The sequence below is a fragment of the Eimeria tenella genome, genomic scaffold (genome assembly GCF_000499545.2).
Source record: "Eimeria tenella Houghton genomic scaffold, Eth_scaff2, whole genome shotgun sequence".
Taxonomy (NCBI): Eukaryota; Apicomplexa; class Conoidasida; order Eucoccidiorida; family Eimeriidae; genus Eimeria; species Eimeria tenella.
The window spans coordinates 365,035-393,030 of record NW_013541843.1 but is presented as its reverse complement, the minus strand read 5'-3'; the positions used below and the strand labels follow the sequence as shown (position 1 = coordinate 393,030).

At 50.4% G+C, this 27,996-nt stretch overlaps 8 protein-coding genes across 8 annotated transcripts; 5 read left to right on the top strand and 3 right to left on the bottom strand.

Annotated features, from left to right (window-relative positions):
• Nucleotide 1: 1 nt before the first annotated feature.
• On the top strand, nucleotides 2-2,252 carry ETH_00029100 (nuclear movement domain-containing protein, putative; the record flags this gene model as incomplete). The annotated part of the gene is made up of 4 exons (XM_013374262.1): nucleotides 2-959; nucleotides 1,224-1,384; nucleotides 1,833-1,923; nucleotides 2,092-2,252. 4 exons carry the CDS (start codon nucleotides 2-4, stop codon nucleotides 2,250-2,252), a joined length of 1,371 nt encoding a protein of 456 aa, XP_013229716.1.
• Nucleotides 2,253-4,589: 2,337 nt separating this feature from the next.
• ETH_00029095 (kelch motif domain-containing protein, putative) lies at nucleotides 4,590-8,320 on the top strand (the record flags this gene model as incomplete). The annotated part of the gene is made up of 6 exons (XM_013374261.1): nucleotides 4,590-5,137; nucleotides 5,435-5,751; nucleotides 6,368-6,596; nucleotides 6,826-6,908; nucleotides 7,277-7,423; nucleotides 7,842-8,320. The coding sequence occupies 6 exons, from the start codon at nucleotides 4,590-4,592 to the stop codon at nucleotides 8,318-8,320; spliced, it is 1,803 nt and encodes a 600-aa protein (XP_013229715.1).
• A 1,546-nt stretch (nucleotides 8,321-9,866) lies between these two features.
• Nucleotides 9,867-13,628, top strand: ETH_00029090 (uncharacterized protein; the record flags this gene model as incomplete). Its single annotated transcript, XM_013374260.1, has 1 exon — nucleotides 9,867-13,628. The coding sequence occupies one exon, from the start codon at nucleotides 9,867-9,869 to the stop codon at nucleotides 13,626-13,628; it is 3,762 nt and encodes a 1,253-aa protein (XP_013229714.1).
• Nucleotides 13,629-15,419: 1,791 nt separating this feature from the next.
• On the top strand, nucleotides 15,420-16,133 carry ETH_00029085 (cyclic nucleotide-binding domain containing protein, putative; the record flags this gene model as incomplete). Its single annotated transcript, XM_013374259.1, has 2 exons — nucleotides 15,420-15,855; nucleotides 16,066-16,133. The coding sequence occupies 2 exons, from the start codon at nucleotides 15,420-15,422 to the stop codon at nucleotides 16,131-16,133; spliced, it is 504 nt and encodes a 167-aa protein (XP_013229713.1).
• A 3,836-nt stretch (nucleotides 16,134-19,969) lies between these two features.
• ETH_00029080 (uncharacterized protein) lies at nucleotides 19,970-21,645 on the bottom strand (the record flags this gene model as incomplete). The annotated part of the gene is made up of 3 exons (XM_013374258.1): nucleotides 19,970-20,729; nucleotides 21,021-21,263; nucleotides 21,599-21,645. 3 exons carry the CDS (start codon nucleotides 21,643-21,645, stop codon nucleotides 19,970-19,972), a joined length of 1,050 nt encoding a protein of 349 aa, XP_013229712.1.
• Nucleotides 21,646-22,351: 706 nt separating this feature from the next.
• ETH_00029075 (uncharacterized protein) lies at nucleotides 22,352-22,654 on the bottom strand (the record flags this gene model as incomplete). Its single annotated transcript, XM_013374257.1, has 1 exon — nucleotides 22,352-22,654. One exon carries the CDS (start codon nucleotides 22,652-22,654, stop codon nucleotides 22,352-22,354), a length of 303 nt encoding a protein of 100 aa, XP_013229711.1.
• A 986-nt stretch (nucleotides 22,655-23,640) lies between these two features.
• Nucleotides 23,641-24,915, bottom strand: ETH_00029070 (uncharacterized protein; the record flags this gene model as incomplete). Its single annotated transcript, XM_013374256.1, has 4 exons — nucleotides 23,641-23,732; nucleotides 23,953-24,017; nucleotides 24,228-24,359; nucleotides 24,872-24,915. 4 exons carry the CDS (start codon nucleotides 24,913-24,915, stop codon nucleotides 23,641-23,643), a joined length of 333 nt encoding a protein of 110 aa, XP_013229710.1.
• Nucleotides 24,916-27,141: 2,226 nt separating this feature from the next.
• ETH_00029065 (uncharacterized protein) lies at nucleotides 27,142-27,588 on the top strand (the record flags this gene model as incomplete). The annotated part of the gene is made up of 1 exon (XM_013374255.1): nucleotides 27,142-27,588. One exon carries the CDS (start codon nucleotides 27,142-27,144, stop codon nucleotides 27,586-27,588), a length of 447 nt encoding a protein of 148 aa, XP_013229709.1.
• Between the last annotated feature and the right edge of the window lie 408 nt (nucleotides 27,589-27,996).

Genomic DNA, 27,996 nt, shown 5'->3' with positions numbered 1-27,996 from the left:
AATGGACCACGAGGGGCTGCTGCTGGCGCTTGCTCGGGGCCACGATGGCATTGGCCCCCTGCTAGACACTTTCTTCTCCTTCCTCGCCAGCCGCACCGACTTTTTCCACATCTTAGAGCCTGGGGGCCCCTCCATGGGCTTTGCGCCTGCAGCAGCAGAGGCCATGGTGGCGGAATCCTTTGGTGTTGCCCAGCTTTCCTACATGGCGGCCAAGCAGCCCCACTTGCTGCCTCCGAAGCTGCGGAACAAGAGCATGAAGGACTTCAGGGCAGTCACCAGAGATTTCAACTTCAAGCTTAAACACAAACAAATGCAGTTCGCCAGCCCAGTCTGCAGACTTGCGGTGCTCGCGGAGCCCCCGAGCCTCCAGTTCTCAGAGGAGCTCGGGACTCCGACCCCTACGGCGAAGTCAACACCCTCAGCACCAGCAAAGCTAGCAGCGGCAGCAAAGACAGCAGCAGAAGCAGCAAAGACTCCAGCAGCGCCTGTCTCTCCACGGAGAGCGCCAAAGGAAGCAGAAGCTGCTCCGGAGCCGCCCCCGAGAGAGGCCCGGAAGTCGACAAAGGGAAATGAAATGGAAACAGACGCTCCTGCTGCTGCTGCTGCTGCTGCGTCGCACCCAGGCAATTCAGGTAAAGCGCCAGCCGGCGTAGCACAGAGTTCTGCAGGTCATAAAAGCAAGCCTTCAGAGCAAAACAGCAGCAGCAGCAGCAGCAACAGCAGCAAAGCTTCAGCTGTAGGATCACAGAAGACAGCATTTATAAACCCGTGGAACGGAGCCATCCTCGACCGATATGTTTGGTCCCAAAGTATAAATGAAGTCACATGCCAGATTCGCTTGCTTGAGCTGCTGCAGCAGCAGCAGCAGCAACAACAGCAGCAGCAAGATATAACTGAGGTCAACGCCAAGTTACTATCTGTCTCACTGCGGGATGACTCTATCCGAGTGACCTATGAGGGTATGTTTCTTATTCTGAATATTTCTCCCGCAATTTAATGCTGCAGGCATGTGAGGATATCAATTTGTAGCTTGTCAGCTGCTGCAGATACAACTCAGCTTAATCAAGTCTGTGAATTTGAATTTTCCCCCAGTTCGTCTTTCGGCTCTTAAGAAAGCATCAGCCTTAGCAAAATTCACTTCGAAGCCTGGAAAAGCGTTTGTTATTATTTTGCTCTTCTCATCCTTTACTTATTTTCTCAAGTAAGCTGGCATGTTCTTCCAGGCCGAAGTGTCTTTGAAGGCAAGTTTAGCCACCCTATTCAATCTTCTGAGAGCTTCTGGGTGTTAGAGCAAAAGGCGTTTTTGCTGCTGACTCTGGACAAAAAGAAAGAGCTCTGGTGGGAATCTGTGATCGAAGGAGACCCGAAAATAGACACTACGAAAGTAAGAAACGAGCACAGTTTCTGGGTTTTGGGCCTTCGTTTCGGAGTCTAGGGTTTGAGGGGCCAGGCCTAGGGTTTACAGATTGTTTTCTCCAGCGTTGGGGTTAAATTCCGGGCCTTTGTGTCTTAGCTGAAAGAGCAGCACGGTCCAGTGACATAAGACAAACGGCAGCCGAGGCTGTCTGCTCTTAGCTGATCTGTATCCCTATTCGAATTTCTGTCTTTTGCTGCTTGTGTTGACTCTTACCCATATCTGTGGTCATAATTGTACTTGTCCATATTTATTGCATTCACGTGTGTCTGTATGCAACTGTTTTCGCTCATTCTATTTCCGTCTTCTGCTGGCTGTACTGGCCTTCACCCATATCTATGACCATTATCGCTTTTGTTTATATCTATTGCTTTCGTTTATGACTATTGCAACATTTCTTCGATGCTTTTGCTTCTAGGTAGAGTCCGTGAAAAGGGTGGAAGATTTCGACGAAGCGACTCAAGGCCACATCCGCAAGATCGTCTTTGAGCAGAGACTGAAAATGCAAGGTATCCAGTGTGAACTGAATCAATTTAATTTGCAATTTGTGTCATGCTAAAAAGACACAGCAGCAAAAAGCAAGCATATACACAGGACAGCCAGTTGCATGCTAAGCATTCTCATGCCATTGCTGCCTCATGGTGCCAGCTTTTAATGTTCAATATTTGCGGTTTCAGGCTTGAAAACCCCTGAAGAAATTGAACAAGAAAAAATTCTTCGAGATGCTTGGGACGCCGAGGGCTCTCCATTTAAGGGCTTGCCTTTTGACCCTTCCGTTCTAAATTCTCAATCTCAGCTTCCTCCAGGTGTTCAGCCGCCTCCGGGGGGTACCTGTTGAAGTTGCCGTTGCAGCAAAGCTGGTGCAGCATTAGTTGGCGCAGCATTGCTGCAGCATTAGTTGGTGCAGCATTAGTTGGCGCAGCAATTGCTGCAGCGGTTGGTGCAGCAGTTGCAGAAGCCGCAGGCTGCGCTGAACGCACAGGGTGTTGACAACGAAGTTTGACGAGCAGTCTGCTGCTGCTGCAGGCGCTGCTGTTGCCTCTGCTGCAGCAGCCGCCTTTGTCGCTGCTTGTGCTGCTGCTGCTTCTGTTGCATCTGTCCCTGCAGTTGCTGTCTTTGTGGTCCCCCCTTGTTCCTTGAGGGTATTGAGTTGTGTTTTGGGCTAGACGGTGACATCTGAGTGGAGATGAGCGATAGCCGGCACAGCGCAGGTACACAAACTTAGGCAGAAACAGCTAGGCAGAGATAGCCATGTGACAACGCATACAGCATCTGCATAAATATCGTTATAAAGTTGTTAGCGTGTATGCTTCTTGGCTGTTTCTCCTTTTTAATTCCGAAGCCTTTAGATAGGCTGGATATTACAGTTGAAGAGAAGTTGCAAAAGATGGATGGAGTTTAAGAAGAGAAAGATAATGAACGCAGCTTGGTTTGTTGTAAACTGCCGGATAATAGGATAGCCGGTCCGGCCCTGGCACGTAACACAGTGCAATTTAGTACGGTGCAGAATCGGGAAACAGCACACCATCTAATTAACCTGCAACTGTGCTTCAGAATATCGATTATGTGGCATCTAGCTACAAGCAGATGCATAACTCCGCTAGCAGCCCGCCCGTTGTTCAGGCGGGTGCTGGGGGCGCCCTGCAACTATTTGTTGCCTAAGCCTGCGCAAACCCAGCGCTGTTTTGGGCCCACTTCAGTGAAAAGTTTGGCTTTGGGACTCCATGGAAAGTCCCTGGAAGGAAGTCCCTGCTGGAGGCCATCTTCATATAGACACTTATTCAATTTCACTTTGGGTAAACAGTTCCAGCAACTGCTGCACTGTTGAATGCGTCCACTGGTCATCCCCCCAATTTCTCCACCAGCTACTCACATCCTGCTTACACTATGCATTTAATTACGGTATAATCACCTAAAACAGTAAATCTAGTCCGCTGTCCGTGGGACCCCAGTATTCATATTCACACTTTGTCTTTGCTGCTTCCGCTCGCTGGTCATCAGGGATCGCCCCCAATGCTGGCTTTTGGGGCTGATTTCCGTTAATTTAAAAAGAAAAAGCCATCATATATGCACTATGGCAGCATTAGAGATATGCGAAGTGGCGTGGTGCCATCTTAGGGGGCAGTTGTAACGGAGAGAACTGCTGAACACATGCTGTACTGAGATTGGCGTTGCAGCCGTCCCCCCCATCACTGTCGTTGCCTATTTCATCTATTCACCCCCATATATATTACATATACTTTTCGAGAATCGCATTTACGAATTGGGGCTGTTGGTTGCATGCAAAACTGATTTGAGGACCTCAAAACAACGAAATTGCCGAAATCTGCTGCTGCTGTGCATATTCCAACTAGCCAGGCCACTGTGGGCCATGCGTGGTCTTGTGCTGACTGTTTGAATTTGTTTATTTATGTTATTAAAGGAAGGCGTTGGCTTGGGTGGTGTTACTGGCCAAAAAGAGAAGAAAGTAACTCGAATTTCTCGCGCCTCCGGCATCGATGGGCAGTGGGCGAGCTGAAGCTTTCGCCGTATACTGCCCCTCGCCTTGAACGCTTGTTTAATTCAGCTTTAGAAAATTGAATTAAAACGAAGATTTTATCTTATTTTTGCCTGTTTTGCACATTTTTTGGGAGTGCAGGCAAGTACCGCGTTTGAGCCTTAGCGCGCCGGTGGTCCGTGTGCAGTTGAATGGCTCGTATGCCATTGTTCCCAGCTCCTGGCTTTTTCAGTGTGAAAAGGGCAAAATCTACTTCTGTTTATCTTTTTGCATACATTTAAATGCGAAAAAGAAGTTTCTTTCATAGAGCTTTCCATCTCTCTGCAGATAATTCGCGACCTGAGCCGGCGGTTCCGGCAAAACAGGGAGCAAGATCTGCATCAATGAATAGGAAAGTCTGCTTCTCTGAAAATATTTGACTGCATTTGTATTCTAGCTTCTTTGCCCCTCCCAGTTGCTGGTAATTCCTCATTTGTGGGCGCTCTCCGTTCCCGTCCATGCGCTCCGGTTCGATTCACGGTCTTTTCTTCGTGTTTTCTTCGCATCTCTCCTTTCCAGATTGTTTCCTTGCTTCCTTTCTCTGCCAGTTCATTTAGTTTCTTTTTGTCTTTTTGGGTTCTTTAATCTCACATTCGCTCCCGGTTTCCCGTCTCACTCTGCTGATCCGCCGGTGTGACGATGAGTGACATTTCGGACTTTAGTGAGTCGGACTTCGACAAGCCTCCTCCTCCTCCTCCTCCTAAAGGGGGCCTGACCCGCGGTAAGACAGGGAAGGTCCCCTTCCCCCCAACGAAGAACGCAGCAGCAGCAGCAGCAGCAAAATTAGGCCCCTCTTCCTCTGTAGAAGGATTAGGTGCCGACCTGAAGAAGGGGGATAATAAGGACGGAGCCAAAGACCTGAGGAAGGCCGGCAGCAACGTAGGTGGAGATAAGGACAAAGACAAGGGTGGGAAGACAGAGAATGAGGGAGAAAAGAAATCCTCAAGGCCCGTTGGGCGCCGTGCAGGCAGCGGTCCTCAGAGCCAGCCGTCTCTGGACAAAGCCACAGGCGTTTTGTCGCCGCCAGATTTCTTCATTTCTAAGATAGTTCATGACGGCCAGTGCTTTACTCCCCGCGTAGGGCACTGTGTGGTGGAAGCCAAGGGCTCGGTTTACCTATTTGGCGGAGAAAACGAAGAGAAGACATCGTCAGAAGATATGATTAGATTCGATCCCAACACCAATGAGTAAGCAATGAATAAAAAGCATCTGGAGAGTGTTCAAGAACTACCATTAGCTTAGATATATTAAGACAATTGTTGCAAGCTACGCAATGAATGCTTTCCAATTTGCAAGGCCGAAAGCACATACACAAACAAGTGAAGGAAAACGCAACCTGTTTTTTTTCCTGCTCTTCTGACTGTTTGTGGCCCTTTTCGCTGGCTTGACTCTCTTCGCATCTCCTTTTGCCTATGCTATTCTTCCCTTTCTCTCTCCCTCTTTATTTGTCTTCGCCTCGGTGTTTCCTTGCGCTTTTTTTTCAGCTTCGAATTAGTAGACACTAAGGGGTCTGGCCCTGGCCCCCGACGCGGCGCGAGCTTGACTCTGTGGCGGCAGAGTCCTACATCTGAGGCCTCTCTGTTACTATTTGGGGGGATAGATGAGTCTCAGGTCGCAGTGTCTGAGTCATGGATGTTTGATCTGGCTTCTAGACAGTGGAAAGAAATGGCTTTCAAGAATAAGCCAGAGGCCAGGCACTCGCACGCTTCAGTTTATCACCAACAGAAGGGGACCCTTCTCGTTTTTGGCGGACAAGGGGCGGAAGGAAATGTCCTTCAAGACGCGCATATTCTTGAAGGATGTAAGGTTTTGAACATCATCGCCTCAACTTATTTGTCATCACCTCGTTCAGTGAACATCTCCTCGTCGTCTTTTTACCTATAGCTGTTCATTTGCATTTATCTTGCTCCTGCATCCATTTGTGTTGTTTGAGACACTCATGCTTGTGAGTAGGCCTGAGCCTTTTTCGCTTCCCACGCATTTTGCCCTTTTCCTACTTATGTGCTATTCTTTCCTTTTTGTTTCATATTTGCGCGCTCGTTCAGTTGTTGTTATTTACCTTTTGGTGCATTTCCCGGTCTGGTTGTTTTCTTGCTTGCAATAACCTTGAAAGGCTTAGCAGAGGTTTATTATTCATTTGTCTCTTTCGTGCTGGCTTGGTAGGGACTTGTTCTTCAATTCTCGGTTGATGCCCCTTCCTCTGTTTCCCTGTCCTATAGGGTGTGCAGTTCATTTGAACCGCTTTGAATTATATTGTTCCTATCCATTTGTGTCTCTCCCATTTCCGTCTATCCGTTCACTTGCTTACCTTCTCTGCAGTAGAACCTTCGCCGTCTTTCCTTTGAATCACTCGGCTTAAACTTTAGCTCCGGAGCCCTAGACCTAGTGTTCACGTGTGTGGGCGTATGTGTGTTCAGCTTCCTGGCGCCCCCTCGAGAGTGCAACTGATACGCTTGCTCCTTGTGGCCGCTGTGGCCATTCTGCCTCTCTCTGTGAACTGTCTAACAAATTTGTCGTCGCCGTTTTTGGCGGGGATATTAGCGGCACAGGAAAGGGAGAGAACGATTTGTGGCTCTATGATATAGCCGACGACAGCTGGGATGTAATAGACGAATATGCGGGGGAGCCGCCCTGTCCTCGATGGAAGTAAGGACCTAAACACTAAACTAATTGCCCCAGACCTCGTAACAAGGATGGCGGGAGCTGGGCAGGGTAACAGCCAACGACAGGCTTTGAAATCCAGTGGCAGATCGTCCCGCATTCTTATGTTTATGAAGCCGCTGGGTCTGGCAGATTTAGAAGTCAGGAAAGGTTTTGGGCGTAGCTCTGGCATACAGAGTTTAGGGCTTTGTCCTGTTTCCCCTTGGCGCTGCAGACACGCAGCGGCTTTCTTTGACAACAGGCTTTGGATTATTGGAGGGACGTACGCAGGATGGTTTAGGAACTACATCATGTCTGGTAAGTGTTGGCCCTTAATTTCATATTCCAGCTGTGAATCACACCAAACTTCGAATTCCTAGCCCTTGGCTCGAATTTGAGTGCAGCTCGGCATGAGCCTTTTGGTCTGTTTCCGAATGTGTTTAAGGGTGAAGCTCGTAAAAATTAGGGTTTTAATTCGAATTTTAGGTTCTAGAATGCTGTGCGAAACCTTGTCGAAATAAACCACGCCACAGTGTGTTGAGGATTTGTCATGAGTCCTTCAGAATGTATATATTTCTGTATATATAGGTTTGACAGATACGTTGAGAAGTAAAGAACCATATACTAAGTAGTAGTAGTACTTGAGTTTTTACAAGAAGCATGGTGCTGATTTATCTGTCATGCAGACTTCTTCGTATTTGATTTCGTGGCGAAATGCTGGTTCAAGTGCGACGTGGATCCGAAGGACTTGGGCTCTCACACGGATGTGGGCTCGCTCACGGTGCTGCCATCTAGCAGAGCCATCTTTATATTTGGAGGGGCTGACCAGAGAGGTTAGTTGATCAAATGATGGGTGCAACTGGTTTCATCCCTTGTTTTCTGAGGTTGTTGCTGAGCAGATGGCTCTTCATATTTTGACGCAATAGTAAGGCTAGTGCCTGTGTCCTTGTCTCTTTCTTCTTCTCTTTCGTTGCTAGTAGATCTTCCAGCTGATCTATTTTGAGAGTATGCATGCTTCTGATAGCAAACGAGTAGGGGACAAAACGACCCTACAGAAGCTACGCAGTCAGCCGAAACACCAAATTGAGTTAATTAGTGAGCCAGCAAGCCAGCCATTAGGTACACAGGCAGTCAGAGATACTCGACAATACTCCATTACGGAACTAAGGGGGTAAAACTGTAAAGGCGAAAGATGACGCATTATGCCAATGGGTGAACAGTAAAGCGTGAAACAGGTGTGTGTGTTCTTAGGTTGCCCCTGCGCCGATGTGTATCGATTGGCCCCCGTCTGCACCACAATTTCCTTGTCGGGTTTACGGCAGGACATGCAGCGCACTGTTGCTGAAGTTAAGCAGATGAGACTCGAAATGGACAAGACCCTGCAGGAAACGGGCGAACTAAAGGAAACCGTGACACAGATAGCTTCCCAGACAGAGGCAGCTGAGGCGAAGCTGCAAGGCGTGGTGGACACAGCTTCGAGCGCAAGCCAGCAAATGGCTGACCTAGTCAAGGCCCAGCAGCAGCTGCAAGCCAGCCTCAAACGCATAGAAGAATCTGTTGCGCAAGCAGAGGCGTCAGTCAAGTCATTCAGTAACATTGAAAAGAGGTTTGGCGTTATGGAGGTTACAGTACAAGAAGTTCTCGCCAAACTGGAACAAAAAGCAGATATTAGTAGCCTCAAGGCGATCGCGGCTAAAGTAGGAACCGCATCAGATGATGAAGAGGCATAATAGTCAACTGGCTATATCTGCTTCTGCCATTCTACATTCTCTCCACCTGTGGTCTGTTTAAAACAACGGAGACAATCCGACGTCGTGCAAATTCCTGGCAGGAAGCAACGCCAATTGATAGAGCTTCTGCGACAAACACGTCGCAGAAGCTCTGCTACCAGCGAGCTATCTAGCGAGTTCTACAGCTGTATACCTGACTAGCCATGCTGCTGACCAAAAGCATAAAGGGCTCAAGTTATAGCAAGTGGACTAGCTAGCTATCATGCCGGCTAAATGCCGAAATGGCTGGCCAGCGTTCTGGCTAGCTAGCTAGCTGACTGGCTCGCTGGCTGCTGGCTTTTTTTGGGAGACGGCTGGCGGAAGACTGGCAGTCAACACTGGATTCAGTAAATTGTGTAGCCTTCCTTCTGGGCAGAAGCCCGGAGCGCACCAGTAGCTGCTTGTTTATCAATCTAGACAATTAGTCCCTTAGGCGCTGAATTTAATTTCGGCAAGCTAAGCAGTGAAGGCAGACCTGAGTTGACTAGAGTTGAGGGAAGCGTTGGTTGACATTCGAGGGCAGCCTGTAGTCATTCCACTATGTGATTGAAGAGCAATTACTGAACCAGCCAGAAACTCCACACAGTTTCAAGAGAACTTTCAACTTTGGATTGTTGAAAAGAGCTCAACGAACTGCACATTAATTCATCTACCATTGTGCCAAACTCGCTGCTTGTTTATTTTAGCCACTGAGCCCCACATGGAACGAGAAGCCGAAGACCACTAAAAGCATGCGCGTCGTTTTCTGGTTCTAACGCGTGGCCGAAGCAATTTCGACCACTCCTATTGTTCTACTCGGCTGGAATTCTGCTAGCACAGGAGTGAACAAGTACATGCGTGCGTATGCCACTGGATTTGGGTTTGGATGGTGCCCAACCTACTTTTTTTCCTTCGTTTGTCGTTTTTTTTCTGGGCGGGGCTTGGGTGACGGCTAATCTGTTTCATTCGATTGTTGTAGTTTCTTAGGTCCAAAAGGTACTCAGTCCCTTTCCCAAAGCCTCAGGATGAAAGCAGAGGTAACAAAAATGCAGATTCTACAGTGAAATAAGGAAAACTCGTGGAGTAACAGGGCATCTGCAAGAAAAGCTGGATTCAAAGGTGTAAGCGAATGGAGAAGCAAGTAAACGGTCATTTACACTGACCGTCACTCAGCCCCATGGCCGCCAAACACAACTCACCGCTCTGTTGTCTTGGCATTTTTTCGGGTCAACATAGTGAAAAAATGAATCTATTAAGTTTTCTATTTACTTTGCCCTAAATTTGGGACAGGGCAGCGGACTTTTTACATTCTCAGTCATTTCGTTTGACATGCGAGAACTGGGGGGTGATCGTTCAACTCGTGAATTCAACGTTGTAAAACTGAAATGAACCGCTTTATTTGTCTTTTGTCATGCTAGTTTAGTAATTTTTGCATGTGTACCTTGCAAACTGTTCTGTCTCCGGTTCACAAGCGGGCATTTACGTATAGCAACGCGCCAAATCAGACAGACCACTGGTTAGCAGCCCAATGGAGCAAATTCGCCGTCTGCTGTCGCGATCTCGCAGAAGAATTCCAAAGCAAAACCAGAGACCCCAAATGCAGATGAAGGAGCAGCAGTTGCTACAGCAGCTGCAGCAGCTGCAGCAACTTGGAGAGCCAAAGTCTCCCGACGTGCAGCAGCTTCCAGCAGCAACAACGAATGAAACTTCGGTGCGCTTCTCTCCAGACATCGCTTTGACGAGTAACAGAAAGGCAGCGAGCCACAGCAGAGGGACAAAGTCGGGGCGTCACAATGAGGGCCCCACGGCGGTTTCCACGGGAGCCACAAAGGATGGCGCTAGTGGGGACCTCTGGAAGGCTGCCCCGGACCACCATGGGCTCTACCTTAGTGAGTCGCGCCATGATTCTGCAATAGAGCCAAATCGTGCCACAAATTCACCACCAGAAGCATCAGGAGGCGAGCAAACGACAGCAGCAGCAGCAGCAGCCGCAGCCACACGCGAAAGGAAAGCGACAGAAGCAACAGCAGCTGAGAGGCGGAAGACTACAGTAGCAGCAGCCTGCGAAAAGCAAACAGCAGTGCCAGCGGCAGTTCAGGCAAATATCCGTGCAGGGGCCACCGCTCGGGGCCGACCTCGCAGTCGGCAACAACTCAGGCGGCCCCAGGGGCCATCCCGCTTATGCCGCGAGGATTCTGAGTTGTCACGTTTGGAGTCTCTACTGGGCCAAGGAAGCATTTGGGGGTACTCAGGGGATCCAAAGCGGACCACGAAAAGGGGTCCTGAGGATTCTCCTAGTTCGCCAGGGGGGAACCCTCGCACCGCTGAGGCTTCGTTCAGGGCTACGTCCGGAATAGAACTAGGGCCCCCTGCCGTTGTTGCTTCTGCTGCTGCTGTTGCTGCAGCTGCTGCTGTTGCCAACATGCTGCTGTCACCCTGCGAACCTGCTGCTGCGGCAGCGGCACCGCATCTTCGCCGTTACTTGCATGGCTCTTCTACAGCAGCGCCAACTACTGCTGCTGAGGCAGCGACTGTCAACTGCGCATCGAGGCCAGGTGCTGCTGCTGCGGCTGTTGCTGCTGCTCGGCTGTCGGGACCTCGAGCGCGGACACTACGAGATGCGCCGCCTGTGGGTGACCTGGGAACCAGCAGCTTGAAGAAGTCCCAAGAACAAGAAGACAAAGACACGTTGGGGCTTTCTGCAGCCGCAGCAACACCAGCTGCAGCAGCAAGGTCAGCTGCTGCTGCAACAGCTGCTGAAGGCAAAGCATATACTGCTGATGCCACAGCAAGTGCACTGCCAGCGTATAAAGTCACGACAGCAGCTGCTGCAGCAGCTGCTGCCGCAGCAGCTGCAGCTACAGCAGCAGCTGCGGCGACCGCAGCGGCAGCTGCGGCAGAGGCGGCGAATGACAACACCCCATCAACGTGCGCTCAAACACCCGCGGCCCCTGCAGTGCAGCAGCAGCTAAACAAGAACCGCTGCAGCCAGCTCTTAGTGAAGCTCCAAACTGCAGCAACAGGGTCGACGAGGTCAGCAGCAGCAAAAAATGAAGCAACAGCAGCGAATTCAGCGACTAGCAATGCTGAAGCAAGCATTCAGACGCCTCGGGCTGTCAACAGCACAAACGAAGCATTCAAGAGGAAGTCAGACGCCAGCTTGCGCAACGCGCTTTACGCACAGCAGCAGCGAATACAGCATCAGCAACTGCAGCACTCTTACGAGCAGCAGCCCACTTCACAGCAGGAGCGGCAGCAGCAGCAGCAGCAGCATGAAATGACGGCTGCTCATGCAGCTGCTGACGCAATAGGGCTTGCGCTGAGGCCATCGGCTCTTGTGCGGTGTTCGCAGACACTTTGCAGGCAACAACTGCAGCAGCAGCAACTGCAAAAGAGCCAAAATTCTGAGTGCTGGAGCAGGAAGGGTTCTCCCCCCCATTACCGTCGGCTGAAGCAACAGCAGCAGCCAGCTGAGCTGCAACATTTGCTTCTGAAAATGCTGCAAAAGCACGAACAGAAGCAGCAGCTACGACAGCAACAACAGCACTATGTGCTGCACGAACAACAGTATCAGCAGGATGTGCTGCAACAGCAGCAAATACAGGAGCAGCAACAAGACGCTAAACAGCAACAGCACCAGCGGCAACAAGAACTGCAGCAGCAACTACAGCTGACGCAACAGGGGGAGCAGCTACAGCAACAGCTGCGGCCTTTTAATGCACCTGAGTTCGGTCTTCACTTAGAACTGCTGCACCATGTTGCTGCGGCTGACGAGACAGCTAGACCAAGCAGCAACGCTGGCGAGCCACAGCAAAGCTTTGTTACGAGCGAAGTGCTAGCAGATACGTGGCATTTCAGCGTGCAGCAGGAGCAGCTGGTGCTGCAGCAGCAACAACAGTTGCAGCAACAGCAACAACTGCAACAGCAACTGCAGCAGCAAGTGGAACAACAGCCGCAAGAGCTGGCGGGACTACAGTGGAATGAGAAGCTGCTATGCCCTTGTGCTTGTCTTAACTGCAGCAGCAACAGGTGCAGCAGTAGTAGTAGTAGCAATTACCCGGACGGCTACACCTGGAAGGGTTGCATCTTCGCATTGTGCAGCAGAGACGCAAGCAATAAGCAGCGGCACCTGGAGGAACAGCAACGGCAGCAACAAGAGCGGCAGGAGGAGGAGCAGCAAAAGCAGCAGAAGCAGGGTACGAACAGCAATTGCTGTGCGACAGAAACAACGGCACTAAACGTCGGCTGGTCACAAGCGAACAAAGCTACGGGGACAGAAGTTCTTTTGTTGCAGAAGGATCTTCTTTTGCAGCAGCAGCTGCAGCAGCAGCAGCAAAACACGAAGCAGTGGCAGCAGCAAGTGGTACCTGGAGTGGATATAATCCAGCAGCAGCAGAACCACCGCCAGCAGCTGAATCAGAGGCAACAGCAGCAGCAACAGGATCCGCAGCAGGACCATAAAAAACAGCAACAGTTGCAGGAGGAGGAGCGACGCTTGCAGATGCTTCAGCAGCAGCAGCAGCAACAACAGGTGCATCAGGAGCAACAGGAATTGCAGCAGCAGGAACGGCAAGACCTGCAGCGGCAAGAGCAGCAGGGGATCCAGCAGCAACAGCATTCGCCAGATATTCTGTTGCCACTGCTGCCACACGAGAGAACCCAAGTTCTGCAGCAGATTCAACATAGGTTAATGGAGTCTGCACTGCTGAAGCGGCAGATACAGCATCAGCAACAGCAGGATCAACAGCAGGGAGGAAGGATGGAGCAGCAGCAACAGGCCGTGAGAACAGAATTGCAGCAAGGGCAACAGACGAAGATAGGACTGCAGCAGCAGGAAGTGAGGCAAGAGCAACAACAGCAGGCAGGAGGGACAGAGCAGCAAGAATCCCGAGATGAAGGAGACACAAACGAAGGCACAGATGAAGCAGCAGCAGCGCCAGCAGCAACGTCTTGCACCAGCAGTACGGGTGCTCAGAGCCCGCCGTCCTCGGCTGTACAGCAACAGCAGCAGCAGCAGCAGCAGCAAGAGCAGCCACACTCCAACATGGAGAATGAGAGCCCTGAGTCCTTTTGTTGGCACACGGAGGCCGAGGGGCTCTGTCGCGTCACTATATGTGCAGCTGCCGACAATAGCAGCAGCAGCGACACCAACAGCAGTAGCAAGGGCAAACAGCCCATTGCAGCACAAAAAAAGTTGAGAAGCCCGTCCCTTTCTGTGCGGCCAAAATGCCGCATACCCATATCCTACAAACTCGGATATACCAGAGACCAGCAGCTGCTGCAGCAATGAGTAATTTGCTAAGGCACCAGCGGCTGCCATTGCGGACGCACAGCTGCTAAATCAACGGGAACAAACAAAGGAACAGCTGTATCAATGAAATACAGCAGCTGCTGCGCAGCAGTTGCTGCAGCAAGTCAAACTGCTGCAGCAGCAGCAACTGCCCCAGCAGGGGGGAGTTATTGGCTAACTGCCGCAGCAGCTTCCGCTGCCCCTGCAACATTCGCCGCAGCTGCAGAAGTTGCTGCTGCCCCCGCTTGTGGTGCTGCTTGCGCAGCTGCCGCTAATTGCATTGTGTGCGCAGCAGGGAGAGGTGTCGGAACGCCTCAGCTCGGAGTTAGAGCTCGTTGGTTTCAACACCCCAAAAATGGCCGTTGACCACTGCATTAAATCGTGAAAATTTGCAGAATCAACGTACTGAGCTGTTCGTTGAGAGCACTGCGCCTTTAACACGTAAGATGAGGCGGCGTGACTACATGGCTTCCTAAGTACTTCGGCTGCAGTTGCAGTTGGGGTGACATCTTGGGATTTGTACTCTGATCCCTGAAGCCTGAAATATTATTCATGAATTTGCATCCTTCTATTATCTCCCTCATTTCGCAAGCAGTTGAAGGGTGGACACTATATGCAGAGTATCCCGATGAACTCGAGGTCTCGAGGTCACTTTGGGCGTGGGGTGTTGGTGGCAAGCCACGCACTCTACTTCTTCGCACTATTCATTCAGAGAAAACAGTAAAAACAAATTAGAAATGCGAAATTAAAATAAATAGTTAATATTCATTTCGGAAACTTGAAGTATGAAGCAAGCCCAGCGGCATGGCGACTGCATGCCTCCTTCCTCAGGGCTTTTCGGTTTTTGAGTGCTTTGTTTCTTTCTCTTCAGGGCTCCATACAATTGCTCTTTTTAAAACTAGCGAAAATAAATTGTCTAGAGTCTAATGCCTAGGTCCTAGGGTTTGTGCTCTAGGGCCGCGTGACTGAGGCCTCACTGCTCCGCCTTCCGTAGACGTCGACGTCGTCTTGCTAACTTCTCTCGACTTGCTCCCTGTTTTTCCCAGTTATTCGCCAATTATTATTTAAAATCCACTTCTGCTAATTTAGCTCGTAGATTTTATATTCTTCAATAGCTCCAGGGCGTTTGCAACGTCTAGGCGGAAAATGAACTCCCTGTCCTTTTTGCAACTTGAGGCCGTTCGACAGGCAGCAGCGAAAGTGCGTGGCTAGCCGTATACTTGTGCGAATAAATTGTATTTCACTGCATTCACATTGCCTACAGTAGCCTATCCTTCTCCCTGCGTTGCTGTTGCTGCCGCTCCCCCTCTTTGCGACTTTTTTATCTCTTCGCTCTCCATGGTCTGTTTTTCCAATTCTTTGGTGATAGCTTGCCTCCAGTCCTTCCTTGCCTGCCTTCCAATGTGCATGTCTCTTCCCGTCGCTTCTCATGTTCCCGCGCAAGAAACCTCTTTTAGGATTTGGGGCCTATGATTTAGGTTTCTAGGATGCGGAAATGTGCATATTAACCTTCAGGCCCCGGAAGACCGAACGGTGGGCGGCCTTACTTGGCATTTTTCACGTTACTACAATGCGTTTTGACCCCCCGAAACTTAATAAGCAACTGGCTAAGTGATTAGATAACTAAACTCACACAACACACGCAAAACAATTGAATGTAGGAATGGATGGACTAAATAGAACCAGTTACGCAACAAACCACCCACACAGCCAACCAGCGTCACAAAAATTGCAAAGGGTGATCAGGCTCCTGGGTTAAAAATTATTCCTTTTTCTTTTCATTGGCTGTAGATGGCTGAGGTCGAGGCTGTGAGCGCTGCCCTGTCTACTGTTGTATTCTTTTCTCGGCTGGATGAAGCAACCGTTTTGCTCCTATCAAAATGCGTGAAGTACGAGCAGTTCAAGTCTCACGAAAAAGTTTTCAGCTACGGCGCTTATGGAGACAAGTATTACTTGCTCCTAACGGGGAGGGTAGCAGTGCAGGTGCCAGTGAAGCAGCCTGGCGCTAAAAGCAGCAGCAACGACAGCAGCAGCGAGAACAGTGACAACAGCGAAGAGATTAGTAGTGATGATGGTGACGACACGGCTAGTGGCAACGAAAATGGAAAGGTACATATGCTGCAGATAGCCACGTTAGAGGCAGGCGCGGGATTTGGGGAGATGGCGCTGCTGGAGGACCAGCCCAGATCGGCAACCATTGTGGCACTTGAGAACTCGGAAGCATTGTGTAAGACAAGGCTTGGCTAGCTAGCTCACTACTAGCTCACTAGCTAGCCAGATAGTCATTTGCGAGCTCTTTGCTGGTTGGTCAGCTGCTCAATCCAAGCGCTTGTGTATCTGAATCTGTACCTCGCGCGCAAAGTCCCTGGAGCCCCTTGAGAGACATCCAGTGGTTTAGCAAACATAATCGTTTCTTCTGGCATTATTTTGTGTATAGCTTTAGATAGGGAGAACTACCAGCTGCACGCGATGGAAAAACACAGAGAGGTGTTCCGCCGCAAGTAAGGAAACACACGATTAATTCGTCTAATGGGCCCGTTCTTGTGTTAAGAGTAAATGAGGCACCGAATGGTAATTTCTTCGCACTTTTAATTTTATATACATACATGCATGCAAAGATACACGAGTAGATGAACGTAGGGGCTTATGGGCCTCTATTTGTCAATTTCGTCGTTTTGCCCCTGGAAACTTCTCCGCCTCTTCGACTTTATACTTATTCTTGATTACATTTACTCGGAAGCTTGTTTATTTGCTTGTTCGCACTTCCCTAATTCAAGTGTCTCATTCCTCCAGCGCCTCCCTTTCCTCGTCGGCTGCCCCCCAAGTGACATTAAGGCCTTGGCAGAGCAGCTAGTGGAGAAGACCTACTCCGGCCCAGAGGCAAATGGAACTCCATTGCTCCTAGATCCGAAACCCTCCACCCTGGGCTTCTGATTCTAACCCTAAACGATAAAACCTGAACATAAGTGTAATTTAGACTATAAAGTGTACGCCGACGCGATTCTGAATAAGGAAAAGACGTTACGGGCCAGGGTCTAATGTCTAGGGTTTGTGTCGAAGGTGATTGTTCGCCAAGGGCAAGAGGCCACGCAGGTGGTTTTGGTGCAGCGGGGGTCTGTCTTGGTGCTGCGAAACATAAATGTGAATTCCCTAAAGGCAAAGGCAAACAGGTTGAAGATGTATACGATAACGGAAACTGCGGAAAAAGCAAAAGTGGCGGCGACAGAAAGCCAGAAAGCCAAGGCTTCGTCCAGGGCCGGACGCAGCAAGCAAACAGACGCGTCTAAACGTGAGGAAAATAAGCTGGCCGAATATTGAGAGTTTAGGCTCAAGGGGTTAGGGTAATGCGGGCAGGATTAGCTTCTCTGAGCTGCCGGCCTGTAATCAAGTGTTTAGGAGGAAGTGTCTCATGCATGCGGCGCAAGGCGAGGTGTTCAAGCCTTATGGTTTGGGGTTCAGGGCAATGAATGAGGTATGGGGTTTGTGTCAGGCAGCAGAATACCTCAAGGAGAGTCCCCCAAGAAATTGGTTTTGCAGGTCGCGACGTTGGGCAAACTCGCCACCTATGGAGCAAGGGAGGCAAGCCACCAGCTGCTCCTGCTTTTGCTGCTGCTGCTGCTGCTGCTGTTGGTGGTGGTATTTTTGTGATTGTTGCTCATGCCACTGTTGCTGTTGCTGTTGCTACTGGCGCGGCTCTTTTCCATTATGGATTTTTTCGTGAGCATGCTAGTCCGGCTGGTGTTGACGCTGGTGCTTGTTCTGCCGCTGTTGCTGTTGCCCATGCCATTAGCAATCTACTACTGCTGCCACTGCCAATAGTTTTGCAACTGCTGCTGCTGAATGAACTCAATTATGCTGCCTCTATTGCTGCTGCTGGGCCTGCTGTTGCTGGTGCCTTTGCTGCCAATGCTGCCGCTATAGTTGCCAGCGTAGCTGCTGTCTCAAGCGCCATTACTGCTCGTGCTACAGCTGCTCTCGCTGCTACTGCTGCAGATTTTGGAAGGCGAAAAAGCTGCTGCAGTGCAGCAGCGAGGTAACGTTTACAGTGCTACGCTTGTTGCTTTCCCAGCAGCTCAGGTAAAGTGTCGCTGCTGAGGCTGCTACCGCGTCTGCTGTTTCTGCTGGTGCTGCTACTCTTGCTGTTGCTGTCAGTGCTGTCACTACCTCTACCGCCGCTGCTGCTGCCGATTCTTCTGCTTCTGCTGCATGCCACTGCAGCCTTGATTTGCTTTTGCTGTCTCTCCTCAGATATTCGTCATCGAAAAACGGCTGTTTCTCAAGGTGAGTTGTACATACACGCGAAAGATGCTTGCTTTTTCCTACTTTCACTCCTTCTATAATTTCGCTACACAAGCCTTACATATGTAGTATTTTACTCAATTGAATGATTTTCTGTTATTTGGAAGGCTGCTTGGGCTTTATGCTCGCTCTGACAAGACTTCTCTATGAGCCAGCAGCAGCTAGATAGTCCTGCTGTTGCCCGTGATGCTGCTATGCTTGGTGCTATTGGCACTGCATCGCTCCTGCTATCCCAAACCACCCTCTAGCCACTGCTCCTTCCACCGATTCACTGCACGCGATTTCTTGATTGTTCCTGCCCCTGCTTCTCCCTCTGCTGCTGCTGCTGCTGGGGCTGCTGTGGCTGGCGCAGACGTTGACAGAGCCCCTGCGGGTGTCTTTCGGGCTGGCTAGCAGCGCAATGCCCTCGGATTCGACTTTGCTGCGACACCATCAGCAGTCTGTGCGGTGGGAGAAGTATAAAGCAGCACTTGCAGATGAGATACGCAAACGATACAAGTCAGGTTCACGCAGCTGTTGAATGTGCTGCTGCTGATGTTGGTAGTCGGGCTGCTGATGGTGTTCCGGCTCTTGGTGCTTCCAGTTAGCGTGGTGCCGCTGGTGATGGTGTTGTCGCTGCTGCTGTTTGCTCTGCGAACCCTTCTAATGAGCATGGAAAAAACGAAGAGATACGCTACCTTGTTCCTGTCCTTGCTGTTACTATTACTGCTGTGACTGATGCTCCTACTTGTCCAGATATTGCTGGTGCTGCCGCTGCTGCTGGTGACACTGCTGCTGCTTAGGTTTGAAAAAGACAGGCAAAATCGATCGATTCGTGACTGGGAGCTTCCCCCCAGAGTGCGCACTAGCCGCAGGCACTCCACCCCTAATCGCTAAACTATAGTGCTGATCTTTGTAGCTGTACTGTATAGTTATCCCATCGAGCAATCCATTGCTATAACGGAGTCACATGAGGTGCCTGCCCAACTATTGAGGCGCTTGTGTTATCTGAATGACTAACGTGCACATATCTAGGTGCCTACATGCAATGGCTTGCAACTTGGTGTCCATACATCTGAACCTGGCGCTCTTTTAGGCCCCCACACTGCAGTGGCGTTCTGTGGTGGAGGGCGTGGCGATGCCTCTCTGCCACCGCGACTCTCTGTCGTGGGTGACAAGCATGAAAGGGGAGGAGACAGAAGAGAACGAAGAGCAATTCGTGATCTCCCAAACACTTAAGGGTGTATGCTTAGACAGAAGCACTAGGAAATAGAGAATAGAGCTCTGACTCCAGGCCCCAAAACCTAAAGCTTGAAGAAAAGAGAGGGGTGTTAACGCTGATACCGTGACAGTCTTCACTCTCTGGGGCAGTGTGGTCATCTTTGAAGATTCCTTCTCCTATCAGGTCTGGGCTTAAGGGCGCATCATTCAAAATTTCTGTCTGCTCAGGCTCTCACTGCTCTGAAGTAAATGCGAAGACGCAGCACCAACAACGGCAGCAGAAGACGCGCCTGAAAATGAAGTGGCTAGACACTGAAGACAGCATTACACACTGGCCATAACTACCTGCGCAGTCAAATAATTTCCTCCTTCCCACTCTTCTTTCAACTACAAATGGAGAGAATGAGCAAGCAAAAGCGTGTCAGTGAAAGTACAAACATAAACAGTCCACATGTATGCAAAGGCTCAAGCTTTGGTCAGCGGGCCTCTCAGCCCCACAGGCCACACAGGAACCCCCACAAGGTTCCCAGCTGCACGCGTTGAGCCCCCACGCCTTCCTTCGGCATTTGAGGGATTTTTAAAAAAAGACGCACCTCATCTAAAAACTAAGACATGAGGCATAGGCTGTCGTCAGGCACTCTAAGAAGGCATGTAGCAACGCATCAAAGGGCCCCTGTAAGCCCATTACTACCCAAAGAGGCCCCAAGGGGGGCCCTTTAGGAAAAGATGCTGTTCATAGGAGGCAGAAAACACGAGGGATACAGGAACTGATGTTTGGTAAACTTGCTGCTGGTGACCAGTGCAGTGCTTGTTGCTTGTATGATCTTTTTGCGGGCATAGTTTCAATTAATTACATTTTTCGCTTTGGAGTTCATTGTACATCCCTCCATATGGACTGTGGCCGGGGGTAAAGAGACCGGAAACGCCGAAACAACAGCAGCAGCAACAGTGGACCCTCTGTCTACTGCTGGTGTTGTCGATAGAGTATCCTTGGCCATGTTCTGCAGCTCAGAAGGGCCGCGCATATACCAAAGACCAGATAAGACCTGAAGGTCTTGCTGCTGTCGCTGCGGTTGCTGTTGGTCCTGGCCTTGTCCCTGCCGTTGTTCTTTCTGCTGAAGCTGCTGCTCCTCTTGACAAAGCCGAGATATCTTTGCTGCCACGCCACAGCCAACGGTAGAGAAACCCCAAGACTGCAAGGGTTCAAGTACCTCCAAAGAGTCTGTGGGAGCCTGCAGAGCCCCCACAAGTTTAGTAGCAACGGGCAGTGGTTGTGTGGGGACTCCAATAAAGGCCTCCTTAGGAGACCCGTTACAGTTGAGAGCTCGAGTAGCTACAGCAGCAGCAGATATGGCTAAGCCACCAATGGAGCTGTCCTCCTGCTGCTGCTGTTGCTGCTGCTGGGGGAGCAGCACGTTGTCACTCCCTTCCGCTGCAGGGAAAACGGAAGGGAATATATTGCTGCAGCTGAGGCTGGCAGCAACGGCAGCGGCAGCGGCAGCTTTGGACACCTCTGCTGCTGTCGGTGGTGCTGCCAGGGCCGGTGTGGCGGTAGCAGCAACATGAGAAGGCGTGAGGGAGATTCGAGGCGTCGTTAGTGCCCTGAGACACCAGAGCACAGACCTCACTCTTTTGCTGCCTATCTTTTCGTCACTCTCTGGGTCCTGCTCCAGGGTGTTTGGATTGAGCACTTGCCCTCCGTTCTGCTTGTCGTTTTTGTCTGTTTTAAGGCGCTTTTATTTTTCTTCTTTTTCCTTTGATCTTTCAGGTGTTCGCTGTATGCGCAGCTTCCGCTTAGCAACAGAGAGCTGAATGTTACTTTGAACTTTAAGCAGACAGAGAAGTACTCATTCCCTAGTTTGTAATATGATTTATCCAGCTACTAGCTCTTACGAAGGGCTAAGAGCATCAGAAGGGTAACAAACGCCTATACGGGGGAGCCCTGGCGCTGCTCCTTGGAGTGCCCCTGCAGGAAGTGCACACAGGCCCTTTGAGAGGCCGCTGAGGGGCCCCAAAGCCCCGTTGGGCAGCAAAACCGCCTCTGGAGAAAGCTGGCTCTTGACACCTTTGAGGGCTTCACCCGCTTTGGCTCTCGTGTACATTAGGCGTTTCTGCGCCTCCGCGGGAAATTTTGGCCTGATGGAGGCGCACAGGAGAGGGGAAAAACAGCTCAGAGTACATGTATTCTGTTGACGTAAATAATTTAAGCTTGTCAAATTATTGTGGCCTAATGGGAAACTCTGGTTTTGTTGTGAAGATTATCCAAACAAGGCGGCTGTGGGGCCTTCGAGGTCCCTCAAAAGTGACCATCTTTGTGTCCTGTGGTGCCAAGAGCCATCCCGTGCGCTATATACTATATTTAATGTTCGAAACTGTACGAAAAGACAAATATGTAAAATGAGTATAAGTTTTAAGTAGAGCGTGAGAATTGACAGCTGGATGACACTAGCTGTGACTCTCGAAGTGCTCACGGCGCCTCAGGCATCTGCCCTGGAGCTTCTGGTCCCTCCTGGCTCATGGGGAGAACAGTAGAGATACAAAGACGTCAAAAGAAGAAAGTAAGACAAATACTATTGATAAGAATAGCTCTATTTGATAAATAGAACAGAAGAAAGCGAATGAATTCAGTTTGAGGCCACAACCATCGCCAGTGACCGCCGCAGCCCCTTCTCCGAAACAGCAAATCCGAAGGTTATACATCGAACTTGTTCAGAAAGTCTGAAATATGCTTGAAGTGAGGCTCAAAAGACCTTGCGCAATTGCCTCATAACTTACAGCGAATTCAGCCCGTAGAAAGAAGCCTGGGGCACGAAATAATGCACGGGAGCAATAGCATAGGCTGGTGCATTGCTCTTCATCCTTAGGGAACGCACAGCAACTAAAGAAACAATTAAGCGTCACGTACTAGAATCTGAGCAATAGATAGTAAGTTCTCGTTAATACAAATGCTTCAAATATGGCAGTGTCTATTTGTACCTAGCCATCAACTCTCTTTACTGTTTGCATAGATGGCCTGCTCGTGCTTTCCTCGTGGCCCAAGATAACAAGGTGACAAAAGCGCTGGCCGGCTCATTTATTTTGGTTGGTTGCCCGCTCTTTGGGCTCTTCGCAAGTTTGTTCCTGTGCTCGCTCGCTGACAGATACAGAGGCGACATGATCATAAAGCTGCTCCTACGAGGCCTCTAGCATGAGACGTTGTTCCTGCCGCCGCTTCTTGTATGTGCTCAGCCGGCACGTATAATTTTGCATTTGCAGTAGACAGGCAAACACGTGACGCTTTGGGAGGCGTCCATGAAATGCCGGCCCCAGCATGAAAAAAGTGTCCTTGTGCCTTCCATTGATACTTGCTGCACAGATCTGTTCAAACTGTTCCGCTGCTGCTGCGCCAGTAGCACTAACACCAGAATGGGCGGGGCTGATGGCGACAAGCAGTTGGGGCTTTGCAGCGACAGTACCAGGACGTCGTTTTCTCCCTCCGCTGCCCTGATCTCTTTGGGGGCCCTATGAGCCGCTAAATTCCTTACCATTGCACATCGGCCTGCGCAGAAGTCGTTACCGCTGCTGCAGCTATCCAAAGACCCGCTGTCATAGTGCTCAGGACTAACCTGAAAGAGAAACGCCAAGGGTTCTTTTCTTCTCTGTCCAAAAATATTAAGATATGCAAGATCCCAAGAAGATCAGTATCCGCAGCTGCTTTGTAGAGGTGACAGCCCACATTGCTAGCTAGGCACCCTCTAAGCTAGCTAACAACTCTAGGGAGCCAGCTTGCATGAGTTTGCAGCGCCACTAGGCTAACCGCTGGTGAAGCCTCCTGCAGTAGACCTCGCCAGAGGCAGAAGGCGCAGCAAGCTGAGGATGGGAGAACATATCTGATAAAGCTGCTGCCAATGCTGCTGTTGCACCGCTTGCTGCTGCGGATAAGCTGGTGCACTGCTGAAGCAAGCCTGAGGAAGCTTTCGCAAGTCTTCCTGGGATCACGTAGATGCGATTAATCATGCTTCAACTTGGAAGAACTCCGTTGCTCTAGTTTGCTCCAAAAAGTGATAATTAAACACTACCGGCTGCCTACACGTAATTAGCTTGCAGGCTAGTTCGCTTGTTAGAGCATACTCAAGTTGAGCTGCATACGGCCTCAAAGCCTCAACCTGAACCGCAGCGCCGGAACTTGGCGTTGCCCGTGGCTGGCCGTAGCAACCATTCTTACCTCTAGAGACTTCTTGAATCTAGATGATGTGTCATAAACTTTGTATTCTTGAGGTGTCTTTCTAAAGAAAAGCTGTCTAGGCAGTAACTTAATGCATATATAGGCGCTATCAGTGCCTCACGTGCAACCAAAGAAGCACACCCCATGCCCTAAATATGAATTGTAAGAACACGCATGTAAAAATGAGACGAGAGACGAATTCGTGGTGGCAGCAAACACCAATAACAATATGGAAATAGCCAGCAGCAGCAGCGAAAGCAGCACCGAAGCAGCTGCAGCAGACGCCGCAGCAAGACGGAGTAGTTAGTGCTATTTCGGCTTATCTCCTTGTAGATCTGCTGTTGCTGCTGCTGTTGCGGGAGGCGTCGGCGCCAGAACTTCCTCCCACGGCTCAAGACTAGCTGCGATGCGAGCACGGCACAAAGCAAAACGAACAGCCGCACAAGCAGATTTGTCTGCAGTAGCTGAACTGCAGCACTGGTCGGCAGCGGCAAGCGTTCTCAGGGCTCTTCCGGGGCTCTTCTTGCATGCAAAATTGAGCCCTCAGCCCTTGGCGCAAAGCTTTAAAATGGAGCTCTACACCGGGACCTCTGAATCGTAGCCATACTCCTGAATCCTTACCGCTAAAGCGCCACTTGTCTATGATTTCGCGCCTCTGCGCTGAGCTGTAGCCCTCCAGCAGCTGCCTGCACGCACGCAGCAGCAGAGTCTGTGCTGCCCGTTTGTTTCTTCAAGTCTTCTTGTCCGCTCTCAAGTCTTTTGAGGCCGACCCGAATACTAAAATCCGAAATTTGAATTTTGGAGTCTCGGCCTAGCCGCGCTAGGCCAAACCACTGCACGAGGGCCTGAGCACCACAGCATAAATACACACCACGCCCTGATGCAAATTCACTTACTTGTGCGTCTGTCCATTCACTAGAGTCACTTCGACGGAAGCAGCCGCGTCATAGTCTAGTAACTCCCAGCTAACTTTCAGCTGCGGATACTTCTGTTGCACTTTGGTGCTGCAGAGGCGCAAGATGAGGTCCCTGCAAGCCACGCAAATATCTATTGGGCAAAGTCGATACAAACTACTCAGAAACAGCATCAGTTTGGACATATATGTTCAGCAGCAGCTATTGGAGACGCAGCGGTAGAAGCAGCTAGGACGGAGCAGCCTCATCAGCAGCAACCCAGCCAGTAAAAGCAGCAGCAGCAATCGCCGTAGGAGCAACAAAAAAGACTTCAGGACCAGCGCAGCCACAGCCAGAATTCGCAGTAGCTACAGCAGCAGCAGCTCCAGCAGCTTGTCGGTGCTCCGCTAGAACAAAAGCAGCAGCAATAGCCTCTACCACAAGACAGCAGCGGCAACATCCGCATACTTTGCGTTTTGGTTTGTGTGCGGCCTCCTGTTCGAGTATTTCACGTGCACCCTCGTGAGGTACTTCAGCCAATCCCAGTTTCCAAATAAGGTGCCCTTCATCCTATAAATCTTTTAACTTGGGCCCTAAACCGTAGACCCTACGCTGGGAGCGGCAGTAATAGTGCTCCGGGATCCTACCTGCGATGGCTGCCGTATTTCACAAGCAACAACCCCAGAAGCATCGGCTGCCGCTGGTGCTATTGTTGAAACTGGAACCACTGTTGCTGCTTCTGCTGCGGCTACTACTGCTGGATACCAGCTGTTACTTATCCTGTTGTTGCTCACACTCCACAGTTTGTTGTTGGGGACGTTTCTCGTGCTTCAGCTGATTTTGTTGCTGATATTTTCATTGCCATTGCAGGTGAGGCCGCTACTGCCGTTGCTCCCGCTGCTGCCGCTGCTGCCGCTGCAAACGTGAGCAGCTCGACGGTCCCGACTCGTTTGACGGCGCTTTGCTGTGCAGCCAGGCACCTTAGCCCCAAACCACAAATGCTGGGCTGAAAGGTAGAAAAATAGATTGACACCGCGAAAATTTACTTTTTGTTGCTGTAGAAATCGACAAAAGGGGCTCCAATGGACGCGATGGCCCTGGGGCTGAACTAGAGGGGCCCTCAAGCTCTGGCGATTATGGGAGACCTCTTTGAGTAGTTGAAATCCTCTAAAAACGTGAATATAATGTGATTATCTCAGTTATTATGAGCTAAAGCTTGACGCGCACGGTTCTGGAGCTAGGGACTACGGAAGAGCCATCACTAATGAAATCGATAATCCACCACAGTAGGCCGCACTCTCTTGCTCCTTCAAAATGCCCAAAGCGCAAACCAGTCACTCAGCGCACTTGATCTGAAGTGTAGATGTAGAGGCTAAACCTTCCCCCAACAGGTTCACAGCCCCCCGCTGACCATCCCGAACTTATCCATGTTAGGAAATAAGCGCGCAAGAGCGCTGCAGCTTACGCTTTCGTGCATCGGAATTCAGGCGCTGTTGCCTGATACGGGTCAAGTCAACCGCAAACGCCGTCAGTGGAGTTGCAGGGCCCCCAGGCTGCCAGCACCAGGGTCACTGCAGGGTCGCTTGAAGGCCTTACGTATTGTTATTCCTAATGTGTGTTATTTCAGTGTTCTTATTATGCATAGAATCAATGCCACTCTCTAGAATCTTCCGCTTTCTAGACAGAACCCTCAAAGTAGTGTCATAATCTGCTTCCTTTCACCAATAAGCCCCTTTCGTGAGTGGTTTCCAGCAGGGTTGTCTTCAATACTTACAACGCCTAGGGCATCAACTCGAGGTGCAAAGCCTGCGACAGCAGCCATAACATGAATGCAGTGCACAGCAGCAAAACGAAGAGTAGCTGAAGCAAAAGCGTGGTTCGCAGCAGCAGCACAACAAACAGCAGCAGCAGATGTAGCGTCCAATGGAGCCTTTGTTCCCTACATTAAGGCGTAACTTTTATTCAACGGGCTAGGGTTGAATTTCTTCCGCATGCATTTTAGTTGAAAAGGTCCGTGACGCTCTGCAGAGAGTCCCAGGCAATACTGGACTACAGCAGCAGCACACCTTGGCCGCAGCAGCAGCAAAAGTTTTCGCAAAGAGATCCATTTGTTCTCAGTGCTCTGCTACCCTCACTTTTCCTGCCCTCAGGAACAGGATTACTGAAGCTTGGCTAAATAGCTACCTGCCTAGTTAGCTCAGCTAGCTAGAGGCGACCTACTTCGCTAGCTGAGTCGAAAGTTGATTAGCTACCCACCGAGCTCTCAGCCAGGTACCTAGGTAGCCCATTGCTTGGGGCATTAGCCTAAGAATTAAAAGTAAAATAACAAGGGGCAGTTTTACCCCGAATTTACGTACTTTGTCGATAACTAAAAGTGCTGTAGCTCCATAGGAGTCATTTTCTGCTGCAGCGGCTTTTAGAGCTGCGCTGCAGTAAAAGGTACTGCCGCACATGCTGCAGCAAGAGCTGCAATTGCTTCTTCTGCAGCAAGCGCATTTGCTGCTGCAAAGGTCGGTGTGACTGCGGGGAGCGCTGCCAACTGAAGTGAAGCGCTTCTGCATAACTCTGCACTACCGCAGCCTGCCGCAGCAACACAGCGACTCAACTAGCAGCAACACTAGCAGCAACAACACAACCACCACCACCTACGCCATCTCGTGACGAAGCGCAGCAACAGCCTCTCACGGAGCGGAACTAGCTACAAAGGCAGCGTATGCAGGATCAGCAGAGCAATGATACAGCCGCATCTGGTCTAGCAGCAGTAGCAGAGCCCACAATAGGGGAAGAAGCACCATACGAAGCAGCAGCAGACGCTCCTGCGACGGCAGCAACAACGAACACGTTCAGTTGAACATAGCAGTGCTGCGCTGCTCCGGCTGCACACTAAGTGAAGCAGCAACAGCAACGCAATATCCCGATGCTGGGCTCTAAGCGACTGGGACAACAGCATCCGCTCCGACAACAGCAACTCGAGGCAGCAGTAGCAACAAGAATGATACTGCTCTCCGTGTGTAGAAGCAGCAGAAGTAGCAGCGGCAGTACGAGCAACTGCCGCAGCGCCAGCTCTCAGTGCCTCCTAACGCCCAAAAAGAAGGCACTAACAGAGAAAGCAGTAGCGGAATTACTGCGGCTTCCTGCAGCTGCAGCACCAAAACAAGTATCTGCAACTCCACGACCTACAAAACCAGCAGCATCGACTGCTCAAACACTACAATCAGAAAAAAGCAGCAACAGCGAAAGCATAGACAGAGGGAGCAGCAGTAATAGAAGCGCTAACGTAAGCAGCAGAAGTGTTAGCAATGGCAGCAGGTGGAATAACAGCATCGACAGCAACAGTGACAAAAAACACCAGCACAAGTATTAACAGCAACGCCAGCTTAACAAGGAACCGCAACATCCAAAGCCACCCTCCTTGATTAGCATATCAACTAGACTCAAAGCAACAGACGCAGCAATAGCAGCTGTCGTCGCATGTTCTAGAATACAGGGCAGACAGTTCCAGAGGCAGCACGGAGTCTGGGCAGCAGCAGCAGCAACCCCATGGCCGCGGACCACTGGCCCGTGTGCGTCACCAGCTTGCTGGTCAGGGTGTTCACGAATTAAATTTCATTGGAAAAAACTAAGAAATAGGGAAAATGTTGAATCAAATCGGCATGCTGTTGCTTCTGCTGCTGCCAGTGGGTCAGAAGCAGGAGGAACTGCAGCTGGCTGCTGCTGCTACAGCTGCTGCCGCGACTTTCGATGGAGTTGCTGCTGCTGCATGCTGACGTGT